This window comes from Oncorhynchus clarkii, unplaced genomic scaffold (assembly GCF_045791955.1).
Source record: "Oncorhynchus clarkii lewisi isolate Uvic-CL-2024 unplaced genomic scaffold, UVic_Ocla_1.0 unplaced_contig_4111_pilon_pilon, whole genome shotgun sequence".
NCBI classification, from domain to species: Eukaryota; Metazoa; Chordata; class Actinopteri; order Salmoniformes; family Salmonidae; genus Oncorhynchus; species Oncorhynchus clarkii.
This window is the reverse complement of record NW_027259835.1, coordinates 23-17,500: the sequence shown is the minus strand read 5'-3', so window position 1 is coordinate 17,500 and position 17,478 is coordinate 23. Positions and strand designations below refer to the sequence as shown.

Genomic DNA, 17,478 nt, shown 5'->3' with positions numbered 1-17,478 from the left:
GCAGGGATGACGACTCCTCTGTGTAGATGAGAGGCAGGGATGATGACTCCTCTCATAAAGGTTTTCAATGTAAAGCCATTTCAAGTGTTCTATTTCAGTAATAAGACCATGGGGGGGGGGGGGGGGGGGGGGGGGGGTTATATGGCCAATATACCACAAACCCCAGAGGTGCCTTATTGTTAGTATAAACTGGTTACCAACGTAATTAGAGCAGTAAAAATACATGTTTTTTCATACCTGTGATATATGGTCTGATATACCACGGCTTTCAGCCAATCAGCATTCAGGGCCAGTTCATAATGTCAGCTTTGTACAGTCAATAGCAAGGTTCAATTGTAGTTGCAGTACGAATAGTATGGGAAGATAAATACATAGATAAATATTGGTGGTATTTACAATGTTGTTTGTCCTCTACTGCTTGTCCTTTTATCATGGCAACAAGCTCTGTCTCTCTCTGTCTCTCTCTGTCTCTCTCTGTCTGTCTCTGTCTGTCTCTCTCTCTCTCTGTGTCTCTCTGTGTCTCTCTGTGTCTCTCTGTGTCTCTCTGTGTCTCTCTCTCTCTGTGTCTCTCTGTGTGTCTCTCTCTCTGTCGGTCTGTTATCTCTCTGTCGGTCTGTTATCTCTCTGCCTCCCCCTGTAGAGAGGCCATGATGACTCGTAGACTGAGGGAAGAGATCGTCAGAGCTAACCTGCTAGTCCTGTAACTAACCCTCTGTGTCTCTCTCTGTGCTTTAGAGAGGCCATGATGACTCGTAGACTGAGGGAAGAGATCGTCAGAGCTAACCTGCTGGTCCTGTAACTAACCCTATGTGCCTCTCTCTGTGCTTTAGAGAGGCCATGATGACTCGTAGACTGAGGGAAGAGATCGTCAGAGCTAACCTGCTGGTCCTGTAACTAACCCTCTGTGTCTCTCTCTGTGCTTTAGAGAGGCCATGATGACTCGTAGCCTGCGTAGACTGAAGGAGCAGATCGTCAGAGCTAACCTGCTGGTGCAGGAGGCTGGCTTCATAGCTGAGGAACTCAACAAGAGGACGGAGTACCTGGTCACACTGCAAATACCTGCTGCTAACCTCGACGCCAACAGGAAGGTCGGTGTCGGGTGTGTGTGTGTGTGTGTGTGTGTGTGGCTGCGTGATAACATCAGCTTTACATACAGTACGGTGTGTGTCAATGTTTGTCCACGGAGGTGTGTGTGTGTGTTCACATGTTTTAAAACAGTGTGCCTACCAAAACAGCACTGTCAAGTCTGGTCTACATTGAGCCCCTGTGAGGTGTTGGCCCCTTGCCATGTGTGTTTAGTTTAGGCAGTGCTGTGGTGCAGGACAGCGGGGGGCGGTGCTGAGTGAGCCTGTGGTGCAGGACAGTGGGAGGCGGTGCTGAGTGAGCCTGTGGTGCAGGACAGCGGGGGGCGGTGCTGAGTGAGCCTGTGGTGCAGGACAGCGGGAGGCGGTGCTGAGTGAGCCTGTGGTGCAGGACAGTGGGAGGCGGTGCTGAGTGAGCCTGTGGTGCAGGACAGTGGGAGGCGGTGCTGAGTGAGCCTGTGGTGCAGGACAGCGGGAGGCGGTGCTGAGTGAGCCTGTGGTGCAGGACAGCGGGGGGCGGTGCTGAGTGAGCCTGTGGTGCAGGACAGTGGGAGGCGGGGCTGAGTGAGCCTGTGGTGCAGGACAGTGGGAGGCGGGGCTGAGTGAGCCTGTGGTGCAGGACAGTGGGAGGCGGTGCTGAGTGAGCCTGTGGTGCAGGACAGTGGGAGGCGGTGCTGAGTGAGCCTGTGGTGCAGGACAGCGGGAGGCGGTGCTGAGTGAGTCTGTGGTGCAGGACAGCGGGAGGAGGTGCTGAGTGAGCCTGTGGTGCAGGACAGTGGGAGGCGGTGCTGAGTGAGCCTGTGGTGCAGGACAGTGGGAGGCGGTGCTGAGTGAGCCTGTGGTGCAGGACAGCGGGAGGCGGTGCTGAGTGAGCCTGTGGTGCAGGACAGCGGGAGGAGGTGCTGAGTGAGCCTGTGGTGCAGGACAATGGGAGGCGGTGCTGAGTGAGCCTGTGGTGCAGGACAGTGGGATGCGGTGCTGAGTGAGCCTGTGGTGCAGGACAGTGGGAGGCGGTGCTGAGTGAGCCTGTGGTGCAGGACAGTGGGAGGCGGTGCTGAGTGAGCCTGTGGTGCAGGACAGTGGGAGGCGGTGCTGAGTGAGCCTGTGGTGCAGGACAGTGGGAGGCGGTGCTGAGTGAGCCTGTGGTGCATCACAGTGGGAGGCGGTGCTGAGTGAGCCTGTGGTGCATCACAGTGGGAGGCGGTGCTGAGTGAGCCTATGGTGCAGGACAGTGGGAGGCGGTGCTGAGTGAGCCTGTGGTGCAGGACAGTGGGAGGCGGTGCTGAGTGAGCCTGTGGTGCAGGACAGTGGGAGGCGGTGCTGAGTGAGCCTGTGGTGCAGGACAGTGGGAGGCGGTGCTGAGTGAGCCTGTGGTGCATCACAGTGGGAGGCGGTGCTGAGTGAGCCTGTGGTGCATCACAGTGGGAGGCGGTGCTGAGTGAGCCTGTGGTGCAGGACAGTGGGAGGCGGTGCTGAGTGAGCCTGTGGTGCAGGACAGTGGGAGGCGGTGCTGAGTGAGCCTGTGGTGCAGGACAGTGGGAGGCGGTGCTGAGTGAGCCTGTGGTGCAGGACAGTGGGAGGCGGTGCTGAGTGAGCCTGTGGTGCATCACAGTGGGAGGCGGTGCTGAGTGAGCCTGTGGTGCATCACAGTGGGAGGCGGTGCTGAGTGAGCCTGTGGTGCATCACAGTGGGAGGCGGTGCTGAGTGAGCCTATGGTGCAGGACAGTGGGAGGCGGTGCTGAGTGAGCCTGTGGTGCAGGACAGTGGGAGGCGGTGCTGAGTGAGCCTGTGGTGCAGGACAGTGGGAGGCGGTGCTGAGTGAGCCTGTGGTGCAGGACAGTGGGAGGCGGTGCTGAGTGAGCCTGTGGTGCAGGACAGTGGGAGGCGGTGCTGAGTGAGCCTGTGGTGCAGGACAGTGGGAGGCGGTGCTGAGTGAGCCTGTGGTGCATCACAGTGGGAGGCGGTGCTGAGTGAGCCTGTGGTGCATCACAGTGGGAGGCGGTGCTGAGTGAGCCTGTGGGCGTAAGGGTGAAGAGAAGTTTTTTTTAAACCACCATACAGTTGAAGTCGGAAGTTTACATACACCTTAGCAAAATACATTTAAACTTAGTGTTTCACAATTCCTGACATTTAATCCTAGTAACAATTCCCTGTCTTAAGGTCATTTAGGATCACCACTTTATTTTTAGAATTTGAAATTTGAATAACAGCAGAGAGAATGATTTATTTCAGCTTTTATTTCTTTCATCACATTCCCAGTGGGTCAGAAGTTTACATACACGCAATTAGTATTTGGTAGCATTGCCTTTAAATTGTTTAGCTTGGGTCAAACGTTTCGGGTAGCCTTCCACAAGCTCCCCACAATAATTGTAGTGAATTTTGTCCCATTTCTCCTGACAGAGCTGGTGTAACTGAGTCAGATTTGTAGGCCTCTTTGCACACACACTTTTTCAGTTCTGCCCACAAATGTTCTATGGGATTGAGGTCAGGGCTTTGTGATGGCCACTCCAATACCTTGACTTTGTTGTCCTTAAGACATTTTGCCACAACTTTGGATGTATGCTTGGGGTCATTGTTCATTTGGAAGACCCATTTGTGACCAAGCTTTAACTTCCTGACTGATGTCTTGAGGTGTTGCTTCAATATATGATGCCATCTATTTTGTGAAGTGCACCAGTCCCTCCTGCAGTAAAGCACTCCCACAACATGATGCTGCCACCCACGTGCTTCAAGGTTGGGATGGTGTTCTTCGGCTTGCAAGCCTCCCCCTTTTTCCTCCAAACATAACGATGGTCATGATGACCAAACAGTTCTATTTTTGTTTCAACAGACCAGAGGACATTTGTCCAAAAAGTACGATCTTTGTCCCCGTGTGCAGTTGCAAACCGTAGTCTGGCTTTTTTATGGTGGTTTTGGAGCAGTGGCTTCTTCCTTGCTGAGTGGCCTTTCAGGTTATGTCGAGATAGGACTCGTTTTACTGTGGATATAGATACTTTTGTACCTGTTTCCTTCTAGCATCTTCACAAGGTCCTTTGCTGTTGTTCTGGGATTGATTTGCACTTTTCACACCAAAGTACATTCATCTCTAGGAGACAGTGTATGTAAACTTCCTTCCTACTTCAACTGTATATACACACACAAACCCTTTCTCCGCTCTCTTTCTTTCTCTCGCTCTCTCTGTCTCGCTCTCTCGCCCTTTCTCTCTTTCTCTTGCCCTTTCTCTCGCCCTTTCTCTCGCCCTTTCTCTCGCCCTTTCTCTCGCTCTTTCTCTCGCTCTTTCTCTCGCTCTTTCTCTCACTCTTTCTCTCGCTCTTTCTCTCGCTCTTTCTCTCGCTCTTTCTCTCGCTCTTTCTCTCGCTCTTTCTCTCGCTCTTTCCTTCTCTTTCTCTTTCCCTCTCTCTCTCTCTCTCTCTCTCTCTCTCTCTCTCTCTCTCTTTCCCTCTCTACAGCGTGATGCGGTGCTAAGTGAGCCCGCGGTGCAGGTGAGACGTAAGGGTAAAGGGAAACAGATCTGGGCTCTGGAGAAGATGGAGAATAGACTGGTGGACATGAGAGAACTGTACCAGGAATGGAAAGACTACGATGAAGACAACCCTGTGAGTCCCCCTCTCTCTCCCCCTTTCCTCACACAGTCTCCCTCTCTCTCCCCCTTTCCTCACCCACTGTCTCCCCCTTTCCTCATCCCCGTCTCCCTTTCTCTCCCCCTTTCCTCACATTGTCTCCCTTTCTCTCTCCCCCTTTCCTCACAGTCTCCCTTTCTCTCTCCCCCTTTACTCACACCGTCCTCGTCTCTCTCCCCCTTTCCTCACACCGTCCTCCTCTCTCTCCCCCTTTCCTCACACCTTCCCCCTTTCTCCCCCCTTTCCTCACACCGTCTCCCTCTCTCTCCCCCTTTCCTCACACCGTCCCCCTCTCTCTCCCCCTTTCCTTACCCACTGTCTCCCCCTTAACTCACCCCCCCCGTCTCTCTCTCTCCCCTGGTCTCTGTCTAGGTAATGCGTTCCTACTTCAAGCGTGCCGACCCGTTCTTCGACGAGCAGGAGAACCACAGTCTGATAGGAGTGGCCAACGTTTTTCTGGCCTGTCTCTTCTGCGACGTCAAGCTGCAGTACGCTGTACCCATTATCAACCAGAAGGGAGAGGTACGGCCGTGTGTGTGTGTGTGTGTGTGTGTGTGTGTGTGTGTGTGTGACTGTGTGTGTGTTCGTGTTCTACAAAGGTCAAGCTGCAGTACGCTATACCCAGCAACCAGAGGGGAGAGGTACGTCCGTGTGTGTGTGTTTGACTGAGATGTCTGTCTGTCTTCCTGTTAGGTTGCAGGGCGTCTACATGTGGAGGTGTGGCGAGGGAGCGAGGGGCTGGAGAAAGGAGAGACCAGTCCAGATGGCGAGACACAGGAACGCAAAATAGAGTGTGTGGTAAGAGACAACATCAGGTCCTGAAACACATAGATGGATATCAGACACACTGAAATGTCAGGTCCTGAAACACATAGATGGATATCAGACAGACACACTGAAATGTCAGGTCCTGAAACACATAGATGGACATCAGACACACTGAAATGTCAGGTCCTGAAACACACAGATGGATATCAGACACACTGAAATGTCAGGTCTTGAAACACATAGATGGATATCAGACACACTGAAATGTCAGGTCCTGAAACACATAGATGGACATCAGACAGACACACTGAAATGTCAGGTCCTGAAACACATAGATGGACATCAGACAGACACACTGAAATGTCAGGTCCTGAAACACATAGATGGACATCAGACAGACACACTGAAATGTCAGGTCCTGAAACACATAGATGGACATCAGACAGACACACTGAAATGTCAGGTCCTGAAACACATAGATGCACATCAGACAGACACACTGAAATGTCAGGGCCTGAAACACATAGATGCACATCAGACAGACACACTGAAATGTCAGGGCCTGAAACACAGATGGCGTGTCTAGTTTTTGACTCTATTTAGCGATCGCTACTAGGTCCTGTAAATAGTCCAAAATCAGTTCCCACCACGTTACACCCAGTGAATCCTTGGATGCTAAGAATTTAAAATGGAGTAATATGTAATGTAATATGTCATATGTAATGTAGTATGTAATGTAATATGTAATGTAGAATGTAATGTCATATGTAATATGTCATATGTAATGTCCAGTGTCTCTGAGGGAAAGGATCTATAGTCACACTGCTGTATTATGTGTTCATAAAAACACTGTGTGTTTTGTCTCTCTCTCTCTCCTCCCCGCTCACTCTCTTCCCTCTCTCTCTCCTCCCCGCTCACTCTCTTCCCTCTCTCTCTCCTCCCTGCTCACTCTCTTCTCTCTCTCTCTCCTCCCCGCTCACTCTCTTCCCTCTCTCTCTCCTCCCTGCTCACTCTCTTCTCTCTCTCTCTCCTCCCCGCTCACTCTCTTCCCTCTCTCTCTCCTCCCTGCTCACTCTCTTCTCTCTCTCTCTCCTCCCTGCTCACTCTCTTCTCTCTCTCTCTCCTCCCCGCTCACTCTCTTCCCTCTCTCTCTCCTCCCTGCTCACTCTCTTCTCTCTCTCTCTCTCTCTCCTCCCCGCTCACTCTCTTCTCTCTCTCTCCTCCCGCTCACTCTCTTCTCTCTCTCTCCTCCCCGCTCACTCTCTTCTCTCTCTCCTCCCTGCTCACTCTCTTCTCTCTCTCTCTCTCTCTCTCCTCCCGCCCACTCTCTTCTCTCTCTCTCCTCCCTGCTCACTCTCTTCTCTCTCTCTCTCTCTCTCTCTCCTCCCGCCCACTCTCTTCTCTCTCTCTCCTCCCACCCACTCTCTTCTCTCTCTCTCCTCCCTGCTCACTCTCTTCTCACTCTCTTCTCTCTCTCTCCTCCCCGCTCACTCTCTTCTCTCTCTCTCCTCCCCGCTCACTCTCTTCTCTCTCTCTCCTCCCGCTCACTCTCTTCTCTCTCTCTCCTCCCCGCTCACTCTCTTCTCTCTCTCCTCCCTGCTCACTCTCTTCTCTCTCTCTCTCTCTCTCTCTCTCTCTCTTCCCGCCCACTCTCTTCTCTCTCTCTCCTCCCCGATCACTCTCTTCTCTCTCTCTCCTCCCCGCTCACTCTCTTCTCTCTCTCTCCTCCCCGCTCACTCTCTTCTCTCTCTCTCCTCCCCGCTCACTCTCTTCTCTCTCTCTCCTCCCGCTCACACTCTTCTCTCTCTCTCCTCCCCGCTCACTCTCTTCTCTCTCTCCTCCCTTCTCCTCCCTGCTCTCTCTCCTCCCCACTGTCTCCTTCATCTGTCTCCTCCCTTCTCCTCCTCTCACCCTCTGTCTCCTCCCTTCTCCTCCTCTCCTCTCTCTCTCTCTCTCTGCTCTGTCTCCTCTCTTCTCCTCTCTTCCTCCCTGTCTCTCCCTCTCTGTCTCCTCTCTCCTCTCTCTGTCTCCAGGTCAGGATCCTGCAGGCTACAGGTCTTCCTCGCCACCTGTGTAACTTTGTGTTCTGCCAGTACCATTTCTGGGGGCAGGATGAGCCTGTGTTCATTGCCCCGGAGGTGGTGCCCACACCCCCGTCAGCCACCAGCAGAGATCCCCTCTGCACCGTACTTTTCGACAGTAGCAAGGTGGGACAATTGAGTCGGGGCCGGATTACTGAACTGGCACGCAGGGCATGTGCCCTGGGGACCCCCCACCCCCCAGATATTATATAAACATGCCATAACCATGACAAAATGTGTAGGATTGCAGAAAATTTGCTTTAAAACTGCTAAATGTTCTCTCGGCCTCATGGTAAAATTTGATAGAATTGCAGGACGTTAGCCACCCTCCTGGAGGTAGGGGCCCCGGATGTGGTCGTCCGGCCCTGAATGGGGGGAGTCACTAGATATGCCGAGGTTTGAAGGCCTTTCTATGTGTCCTTTTCTGTGTTTTTATTCGCTGAAGAGGAGTCTCTCACCACGTGACTATTGTTCCCTGAACAGTACAACAGACTTCGCTTGAAGGATCTATAATCACGCCTGACAAGGCCAGTGAAATACGCGTCTCGCTTCCACAGTTGATAAGCCTGAGGCTCGGATTCATTCCTTCGAACTTAACACCTCTCTTCACTGAGCCTAGGGTAACCGAGTGGGCTACAGAGGGGGGATTTAAACATGAACAAGCTTCCAAACTAAGTTGTGCTGGATGAAGCCTGTCCCCTTGTGGACACGGGGGGCTCCGGTAATGCCTGACGTAGCACTCCAAACGTGGAGGCACTGGCGTCACAGTAGTGTTTTTGTGGAGGGGCTCACCGCTCACTCAGACCTGTGCTAAAGCCCCTTGCTCTGAGGCTCGGGGGTCGTTTCTTCATCTGAGGTGCAGCAAGCCCTGCTTCCTCCGCCTTCCTCCGACTTCCTCCGACTTCCTCCGACTCCAGGAATTGGAAATAGGAATGTGAGTGCCATAATGCAAAGCTAGTAAGATTAACCAACAACGCAGTTCAATAAATAGTTATAAAAAATATGTACAAAATAAAGTAAAAAATGTAATAATACAATAACAAGGCTATATACAGGGGGTACCGGTACAGAGTCAGTGTGGAGGCTTTATACAGGGTATTACGGTACAGAGTCAATGTGGAGGCTATATACAGGGGGTACCGGTACAGAGTCAATGTGGAGGCTATATACAGGGGGTACCGGTACAGAGTCAATGTGGAGGCTATATACAGGGGGTACCGGTACAGAGTCAATGTGGAGACTATATACAGGGGGGTACCGGTACAGAGTCAATGTGGAGGCTATATACAGGGGGGTACCGGTACAGAGTCAGTGTGGAGGCTTTATACAGGGGGTACCGGTACAGAGTCAATGTGGAGGCTATATACAGGGGGTACCGGTACAGAGTCAGTGTGGAGGCTTTATACAGGGGGGTACCGGTACAGAGTCAATGTGGAGGCTATATACAGGGGGTACCGGTACAGAGTCAATGTGGAGGCTATATACAGGGGGTACCAGTACAGAGTCAATGTGGAGGCTATATACAGGGGGTACCGGTACCGGGTCAGTGTGGAGGCTATATACAGGGGGTACCGGTACCGGGTCAGTATGGAGGCTATATACAGGGGGTACCGGTACCGGGTCAGTGTGGAGGCTATATACAGGGGGTACCGGTACCGGGTCAGTGTGGAGGCTATATACAGGGGGTACCGGTACCGGGTCAGTGTGGAGGCTATATACAGGGGGTACCGGGTCAGTGTGGAGGCTATATACAGGGGGTACCGGTACCGGGTCAGTGTGGAGGCTATATACAGGGGGTACCGGGTCAGTGTGGAGGCTATATACAGGGGGTACCGGTACCGGGTCAGTGTGGAGGCTATATACAGGGGGTACCGGGTCAGTGTGGAGGCTATATACAGGGGGTACCGGTACCGGGTCAGTGTGGAGGCTATATACAGGGGGTACCGGGTCAGTGTGGAGGCTATATACAGGGGGTACCGGTACCGGGTCAGTGTGGAGGCTATATACAGGGGGTACCGGTACCGGGTCAGTGTGGAGGCTATATACAGGGGGTACCGGGTCAGTGTGGAGGCTATATACAGGGGGTACCGGTACCGGGTCAGTGTGGAGGCTGTATACAGGGGGTACCGGTACCGGGTCAGTGTGGAGGCTGTATACAGGGGGTACCGGTACCGGGTCAGTGTGGAGGCTGTATACAGGGGGTACCGGTACCGGGTCAGTGTGGAGGCTGTATACAGGGGGTACCGGTACCGGGTCAGTGTGGAGGCTATATACAGGGGGTACCGGTACCGGGTCAGTGTGGAGGCTATATACAGGGGGTACCGGTACCGGGTCAGTGTGGAGGCTATATACAGGGGGTACCGGTACCGGGTCAGTGTGGAGGCTATATACAGGGGGTACCGGTACCGGGTCAGTGTGGAGGCTATATACAGGGGGTACCGGTACCGGGTCAGTGTGGAGGCTATATACAGGGGGTACCGGTACCGGGTCAGTGTGGAGGCTATATACAGGGGGTACCGGTACCGGGTCAGTGTGGAGGCTATATACAGGGGGTACCGGTACCGGGTCAGTGTGGAGGCTTTATACAGGGGGTACCGGTACCGGGTCAGTGTGGAGGCTGTATACAGGGGGTACCGGTACCGGGTCAGTGTGGAGGCTGTATACAGGGGGTACCGGTACCGGGTCAGTGTGGAGGCTGTATACAGGGGGTACCGGTACCGGGTCAGTGTGGAGGCTGTATACAGGGGGTACCGGTACCGGGTCAGTGTGGAGGCTGTATACAGGGGGTACCGGTACCGGGTCAGTGTGGAGGCTGTATACAGGGGGTACCGGTACCGGGTCAGTGTGGAGGCTGTATACAGGGGGTACCGGTACCGGGTCAGTGTGGAGGCTGTATACAGGGGGTACCGGTACCGGGTCAGTGTGGAGGCTGTATACAGGGGGTACCGGTACCGGGTCAGTGTGGAGGCTATATACAGGGGGTACCGGTACCGGGTCAGTGTGGAGGCTATATACAGGGGGTACCGGTACCGGGTCAGTGTGGAGGCTATATACAGGGGGTACCGGTACCGGGTCAGTGTGGAGGCTATATACAGGGGGTACCAGTACAGAGTCAATGTGGAGGCTATATACAGGGGGTACCGGTACAGAGTCAGTGTGGAGGCTATATACAGGGGGTACCGGTACCGGGTCAGTGTGGAGGCTATATACAGGGGGTACCGGTACCGGGTCAGTGTGGAGGCTATATACAGGGGGTACCGGGTCAGTGTGGAGGCTATATACAGGGGGTACCGGGTCAGTGTGGAGGCTATATACAGGGGGTACCGGGTCAGTGTGGAGGCTATATACATGGGGTACCGATACCGGATCAGTGTGGAGGCGATGTACAGGGGGTACCGGTACCGGGTGTGTGTAGGTAATCATTCAGCCAGGTTACCTGGGCATAGGGATTATGTCTGCTAGAAACATGTAGGTATTACAGACTCGGTCAGGGAGAGGTTGTAAATGTCATTGAAGACACTTGACAGTTGGTCCGCGCACACTTCGAGTACACATCCTGGTAATCCGTCTGGCCTTCGGCTTTATGAATGTTTACCTGTTTAAAGGTCTTGCTCACATCGGCTACGTAGAGGGTTGTCTAGTTGGTATAATTGATTCGGGAGACAGAAGCATGAATGCGTAATAGTTTTTTTTTATTGTACCCAAACGATGGTGTGCCGTGTATAGGCAAGGGACGAAGACCAAACAAACACTATACAAAAACACAGGGTTGGAACCCAAACAAAAGAGCGAGGAGTACCTTGAATAAATAACACATGCGCACAATGATTATCACATGGGACGAGACCCGTAATCATTTGCGCAATCCACAAGGGCACGAAATCCCAAAACACAACACACGTACCAACGGATATTGTAACAATAATCGACAAGACCATGGAAACCAAAGGGCACATATATACTAATCAGTGGGAATAGGGCACAGGTGTGCCTGATGAAAGTTCCGGAGGGATCCATGACAAGGGTGATCACACAGTTGTCCAGAACAGCTGGTGCTCTCATGCATGCTTCAGTGTTGCTTGCCTCGAAGCGAACATTAAAAGGCATTTAGCTCGTCTTGTAGGCTCGCGTCACTGGGCATCTCACGGCTGTTTCCCTTTGTTGTCTGTAATAGTTTGCAAGCCCTGCCACATCTGACGAGCGTCGTTAAACACATAATCTTCGTCCAGTTCGAGATGAGTAATCGCTGTTCTGTTACCCAGAAAGCTCTTTCGGTCATAAGAGACGGTAGCAGCAATATTATGTACGAAATAAGTTAAAAACAATGCAACAACAAAAACAACTAACTAAATAATACAGTTGGTTAGGATAAATAAAAAAAATCAGCCGTCGCCAACTTTCCAGGATTTTGCAAACCTACCCAGAGTAAAGCAGAAGAACAGTAGAACAGTGCCCATGTTTGTTTGTCAATGCGTGTTGTTTGTTCCCAGGAGCTGGAGGTGTGTGTGTCCGAGGAGTTTGTGGAGTTTGTGGCGGAGGGGGCAGTGGCCATCGAGGTGTTTGGACATAAACAGGTGAACCACCGCAGGAACCTGGCTCTTTGGGATCTGGAAGTCATTCAGGCCAAGACACGAACCCTCAGAGAGAGGTGAGATCTAGTAGGAGATTAGGAGTCTACCGGTGTAGATGGGACATATGGGTTGGTGTGTACTGGGTTGTAATTCACTAGAACCCAAGTGGATGAAACGAGGGGCTATCTGGACTTGTTCAATAAGAAACTCAATTTTTCATTGGAAAATGTGTTCCGATTGCAAAATGTTTTGCTAAGTGGTTTAATGTCTGGTCTGGTATAATGTCTGGTCTGGTATAATGTCTGGTCTGGTTTAATGTCTGGTATAATGTCTGGTCTGGTTTAATGTCTGGTCTGGTATAATGTCTGGTCTGGTATAATGTCTGGTCTGGTATAATGTCTGGTCTGGTTTAATGTCTGGTCTGGTATAATGTCTGGTCTGGTATAATGTCTGGTCTGGTTTAATGTCTGGTCTGGTTTAATGTCTGGTCTGGTATAATGTCTGGTCTGGTATAATGTCTGGTCTGGTTTAATGTCTGGTCTGGTTTAATGTCTGGTCTGGTATAATGTCTGGTCTGGTATAATGTCTGGTCTGGTATAATGTCTGGTCTGGTATAATGTCTGGTCTGGTTTAATGTCTGGTATGGTATAATGTCTGGTCTGGTTTAATGTCTGGTCTGGTATAATGTCTGGTCTGGTTTAATGTCTGGTCTGGTTTAATGTCTGGTCTGGTATAATGTCTGGTCTGGTTTAATGTCTGGTCTGGTATAATGTCTGGTCTAGTATAATGTCTGGTCTGGTTTAATGTCTGGTCTGGTATAATGTCTGGTCTGGTTTAATGTCTGGTCTGGTATAATGTCTGGTCTGGTATAATGTCTGGTCTGGTATAATGTCTGGTCTGGTTTAATGTCTGGTCTGGTTTAATGTCTGGTCTGGTTTAATGTCTGGTCTGGTTTAATGTCTGGTCTGGTATAATGTCTGGTCTGGTATAATGTCTGCTGGTATAATGTCTGGTCTGGTTTAATGTCTGGTCTGGTTTAATGTCTGGTCTGGTTTAATGTCTGGTCTGGTATAATCTCTGGTCTGGTATAATGTCTGGTCTGGTTTAATGTCTGGTCTGGTATAATGTCTGGTCTGGTATAATGTCTGGTCTGGTATAATGTCTGGTCTGGTATAATGTCTGGTCTGGTTTAATGTCTGGTCTGGTATAATGTCTGGTCTGGTATAATGTCTGGTCTGGTATAATGTCTGGTCTGGTTTAATGTCTGGTCTGGTTTAATGTCTGGTCTGGTTTAATGTCTGGTCTGGTATAATGTCTGGTCTGGTATAATGTCTGGTCTGGTATAATGTCTGGTCTGGTATAATGTCTGGTCTGGTTTAATGTCTGGTATAATGTCTGGTCTGGTTTAATGTCTGGTCTGGTATAATGTCTGGTCTGGTATAATGTCTGGTCTGGTATAATGTCTGGTCTGGTTTAATGTCTGGTCTGGTATAATGTCTGGTCTGGTATAATGTCTGGTCTGGTTTAATGTCTGGTCTGGTTTAATGTCTGGTCTGGTATAATGTCTGGTCTGGTATAATGTCTGGTCTGGTTTAATGTCTGGTCTGGTTTAATGTCTGGTCTGGTATAATGTCTGGTCTGGTATAATGTCTGGTCTGGTATAATGTCTGGTCTGGTATAATGTCTGGTCTGGTTTAATGTCTGGTATGGTATAATGTCTGGTCTGGTTTAATGTCTGGTCTGGTATAATGTCTGGTCTGGTTTAATGTCTGGTCTGGTTTAATGTCTGGTCTGGTATAATGTCTGGTCTGGTATAATGTCTGGTCTGGTATAATGTCTGGTCTGGTTTAATGTCTGGTCTGGTATAATGTCTGGTCTGGTTTAATGTCTGGTCTGGTATAATGTCTGGTCTGGTTTAATGTCTGGTCTGGTATAATGTCTGGTCTGGTATAATGTCTGGTCTGGTTTAATGTCTGGTCTGGTATAATGTCTGGTCTGGTATAATGTCTGGTCTGGTATAATGTCTGGTCTGGTATAATGTCTGGTCTGGTATAATGTCTGGTCTGGTATAATGTCTGGTCTGGTATAATGTCTGGTCTGGTTTAATGTCTGGTCTGGTTTAATGTCTGGTCTGGTTTAATGTCTGGTCTGGTTTAATGTCTGGTCTGGTTTAATGTCTGGTCTGGTTTAATGTCTGGTCTGGTATAATGTCTGGTCTGGTATAATGTCTGGTCTGGTATAATGTCTGGTCTGGTATAATGTCTGGTCTGGTATAATGTCTGGTCTGGTATAATGTCTGGTCTGGTATAATGTCTGGTCTGGTTTAATGTCTGGTCTGGTATAATGTCTGGTCTGGTTTAATGTCTGGTCTGGTATAATGTCTGGTCTGGTATAATGTCTGGTCTGGTATAATGTCTGGTCTGTTTTTTTTTTTTCCTTTATTGAACTAGGCAAGTCAGTTAAGAACAAATTCTTATTTTCAATGACGGCCTAGGAACAGTGGGTTAACTGCCTGTTCAGGGGCAGAACGACAGATTTGTACCTTGTCAGCTCGGGGATTCGAACTTGCAACCTTTCGGTTGCCTGGTCTGGTATAATGACTGGTTTAATGTCTGGTCTGGTATAATGACTGGTTTAATTTCTGGTCTGGTATAATGTCTGGTATAATGTCTGGTTTAATGTCTGGACTGGTTTAATGTCTGGTCTGGTTTAATGTCTGGTCTGGTATAATGTCTGGTCTGGTATAATGTCTGGTCTGGTTTAATGACTGGTCTGGTATAATGACTGGTTTGGTATAATGACTGGTGTAATGTCTGGTATAATGTCTGGTTTAATGACTGGTCTGGGATAATGTCTGGTCTGATGTCTGGTCTGGTATAATGTCTGGTCTGATATAATGTCTGGTTTAATGTCTGGTCTGATATAATGTCTGGTTTAATGTCTGGTCTGGTATAATGTCTGGTTTAATGTCTGGTCTGGTATAATGTCTGGTTTAATGTCTGGTCTGGTATAATGTCTGGTCTGATATAATGTCTGATATAATGTCTGGTCTGTGTGTCTCCAGGTGGAGTGAGGTGACTCGTAGGCTGGATCTCTGGGTTCAGGTGTTGGAGCTGAATGACGCAGGAGAGTTCACCCCTGTAGAGGTCCTACCACCCAAGGACGTACGCACCGGGGGCATCTTCCAACTCAGACAGGTAGCTGTGTTTCTGTGTATTTTTTTATATTCTTGTGAGGACTTTCTACTGTGTGTGTGTGTGTGTGTGTGTACAGTAGGACAAAAAAGTCTTTAGTCAGCCACCAATTGTGTAAGTTCTCCCACTTAAAAAGATGACAGAGGCCTGTAATTTTCATCATAGGTACACTTCAACTATGACAGACAAAATGAGGGAAAAAAACTCCAGAAAATCACGTTGTAGGATTTTTAATTAATTTATTTGCAAATTATGGTGGAAAATAAGTATTTGGTCAATAACAAAAGTTTATCTCAATACTCTGTTATATACCCTTTGTTGGCAATGACAGAGGTCAAACGTTTTCTGTAAGTCTTCACAAGGTTTCCACACACTGTTGCTGGTATTTTGGCCCATTCCTCCATGCAGATCTCCTCTAGAGCAGTGATGTTTTGGGGCTGTTGCTGGGCAACACGGACTTTCAACTCCCTCCCAAAATGTTCTATGGGGTTGAGATCTGGAGACTGGCTAGGCCACTCAAGGACCTTGAAATGCTTCTTACGAAGCCACTCCTTCGTTGCCCGGGCATTGTGTTTGGGATCATTGTCATGCTGAAAGACCCAGTCACGTTTCATCTTCAATGCCCTTGCTGATGGAAGGAGGTTTTCACTCAAAATCTCACTATACATGGCCTCATTCATTCTTTCGTTTACACGGATCAGTTGTCCTGGTCCCTTTGCAGAAAAACAGCCCCAAAGCATGATGTTTCCACCCCCATGCTTCACAGTAGGTATGGTGTTCTTTGGATGCAACTCGGCATTCTTTGTCCAACAAACACGACGAGTTGAGTTTTTACCAAAAAATTATATTTTGGTTTCATCTGACCATATGACATTCTCCCAATCTTCTTCTGGATCATCCAAATGCGCTCTAGCAAACTTCAGACTGGCCTGGACATGTACTGGCTTAAGCAGGGGGACACGTCTGGTACTGCAGGATTTGAGTCCCTGGCGGCGTAGTGTGTTACTGATGGTAGGCTTTGTTACTTTGGTCCCAGCTCTCTGCAGGTCATTCACTAGGTCCCCACGTATGGTTCTGGGATTTTTGCTCATCGTTCTTGGGATCATTTTGACCCCACGGGGTGAGATCTTGCGTGGAGCCCCAGATTGAGGGAGATTATCATTGGTCTTGTATGTCTTCCATTTCCTAATAATTGCTCCCACAGTTGATTTCTTCAAACCAAGCTGCTTACCTATTGCAGATTCAGTCTTCCCAGCCTGGTGCAGGTCTACAATTTTGTTTCTGGTGTCCTTTGACAGCTCTTTAGTCTTGGCCATAGTGGAGTTTGGAGTGTGACTATTTGAGGTTGTGGACAGATGTATTTTATATTGATAACAAGTTCAAACAGGTACCATTAATACAGGTAACGAGTGGAGGACAGAGGAGCCTCTTAAAGAAGAAGTTACAGGTCTGTGAGAGCCAGAAATCTTGCTTGTTTGTAGGTGACCAAATACTTATTTTCCACCATAATTTGCAAATAAATTCATTAAAAATCCTACAATGTGATTTTCTGGATTTTTTTTCCTCATTTTTCTGTCATAGTTGAAGTGTACCTATGATGAAAATACAAGCCTCTCTCATCTTTTTAAGTGGGAGAACTTGCACAATTGGTGGCTGACTGAACACTTTTTTCCCCACTGTGTGTGAGTGTGTGTGTGTGTGGTGCCTGTTTCTCAAACAGGAGTGTGTACAGAAGTTTCCATCTTATGGATAGATGGGTCATAGATGAAAACGTCATAGATCATGTGATAGGCACATGAAATAAGTGTTTAGTAGGTTCAGTCTTGTCGTGTGGAGGTATGTTCCTTCCAGGACTCAGGAACCATGCCTCTAACCTTAACCCTGTCTCTAATAACCCCCTCCCCACCCAGGGCCAGTCTCAGACTCAGTAACAATGCCTCTAACCTTAACCCTGTCTCTATCCCCCTCCCCACCCAGGGCCAGTCTCAGACTCAGGAACCATGCCTCTAACCTTAACCCTGTCTCTAACCCCCTCCCCGCCCAGGGCCAGTCTCAGACTCAGGAACCATGCCTCTAACCTTAACCCTGTCTCTATCCCCCTCCCCACCCAGGGCCAGTCTCAGACTCAGGAACCATGCCTCTAACCTTAACCCTGTCTCTAA

At 49.6% G+C, this 17,478-nt stretch overlaps 1 protein-coding gene across 1 annotated transcript in view; it reads left to right on the top strand.

The window, feature by feature from the left end:
* The window catches only part of LOC139400939 (kinesin-like protein KIF13B), a gene marked incomplete at its 5' end in the record, with an annotated part of 19,293 nt that extends 2,046 nt beyond the window's left edge, over nt 1–17,247 (top strand). Inside the window, 8 exons of the mRNA XM_071145471.1 lie at nt 926–1,088; nt 4,532–4,678; nt 5,075–5,224; nt 5,396–5,500; nt 7,504–7,677; nt 12,042–12,199; nt 15,187–15,319; nt 17,227–17,247. Coding sequence (XP_071001572.1) covers nt 926–1,088; nt 4,532–4,678; nt 5,075–5,224; nt 5,396–5,500; nt 7,504–7,677; nt 12,042–12,199; nt 15,187–15,319; nt 17,227–17,247 — 1,051 coding nt within the window. The remainder of the gene's footprint in view (nt 1–925; nt 1,089–4,531; nt 4,679–5,074; nt 5,225–5,395; nt 5,501–7,503; nt 7,678–12,041; nt 12,200–15,186; nt 15,320–17,226) is intronic.
* Nucleotides 17,248–17,478: the final 231 nt, after the last annotated feature.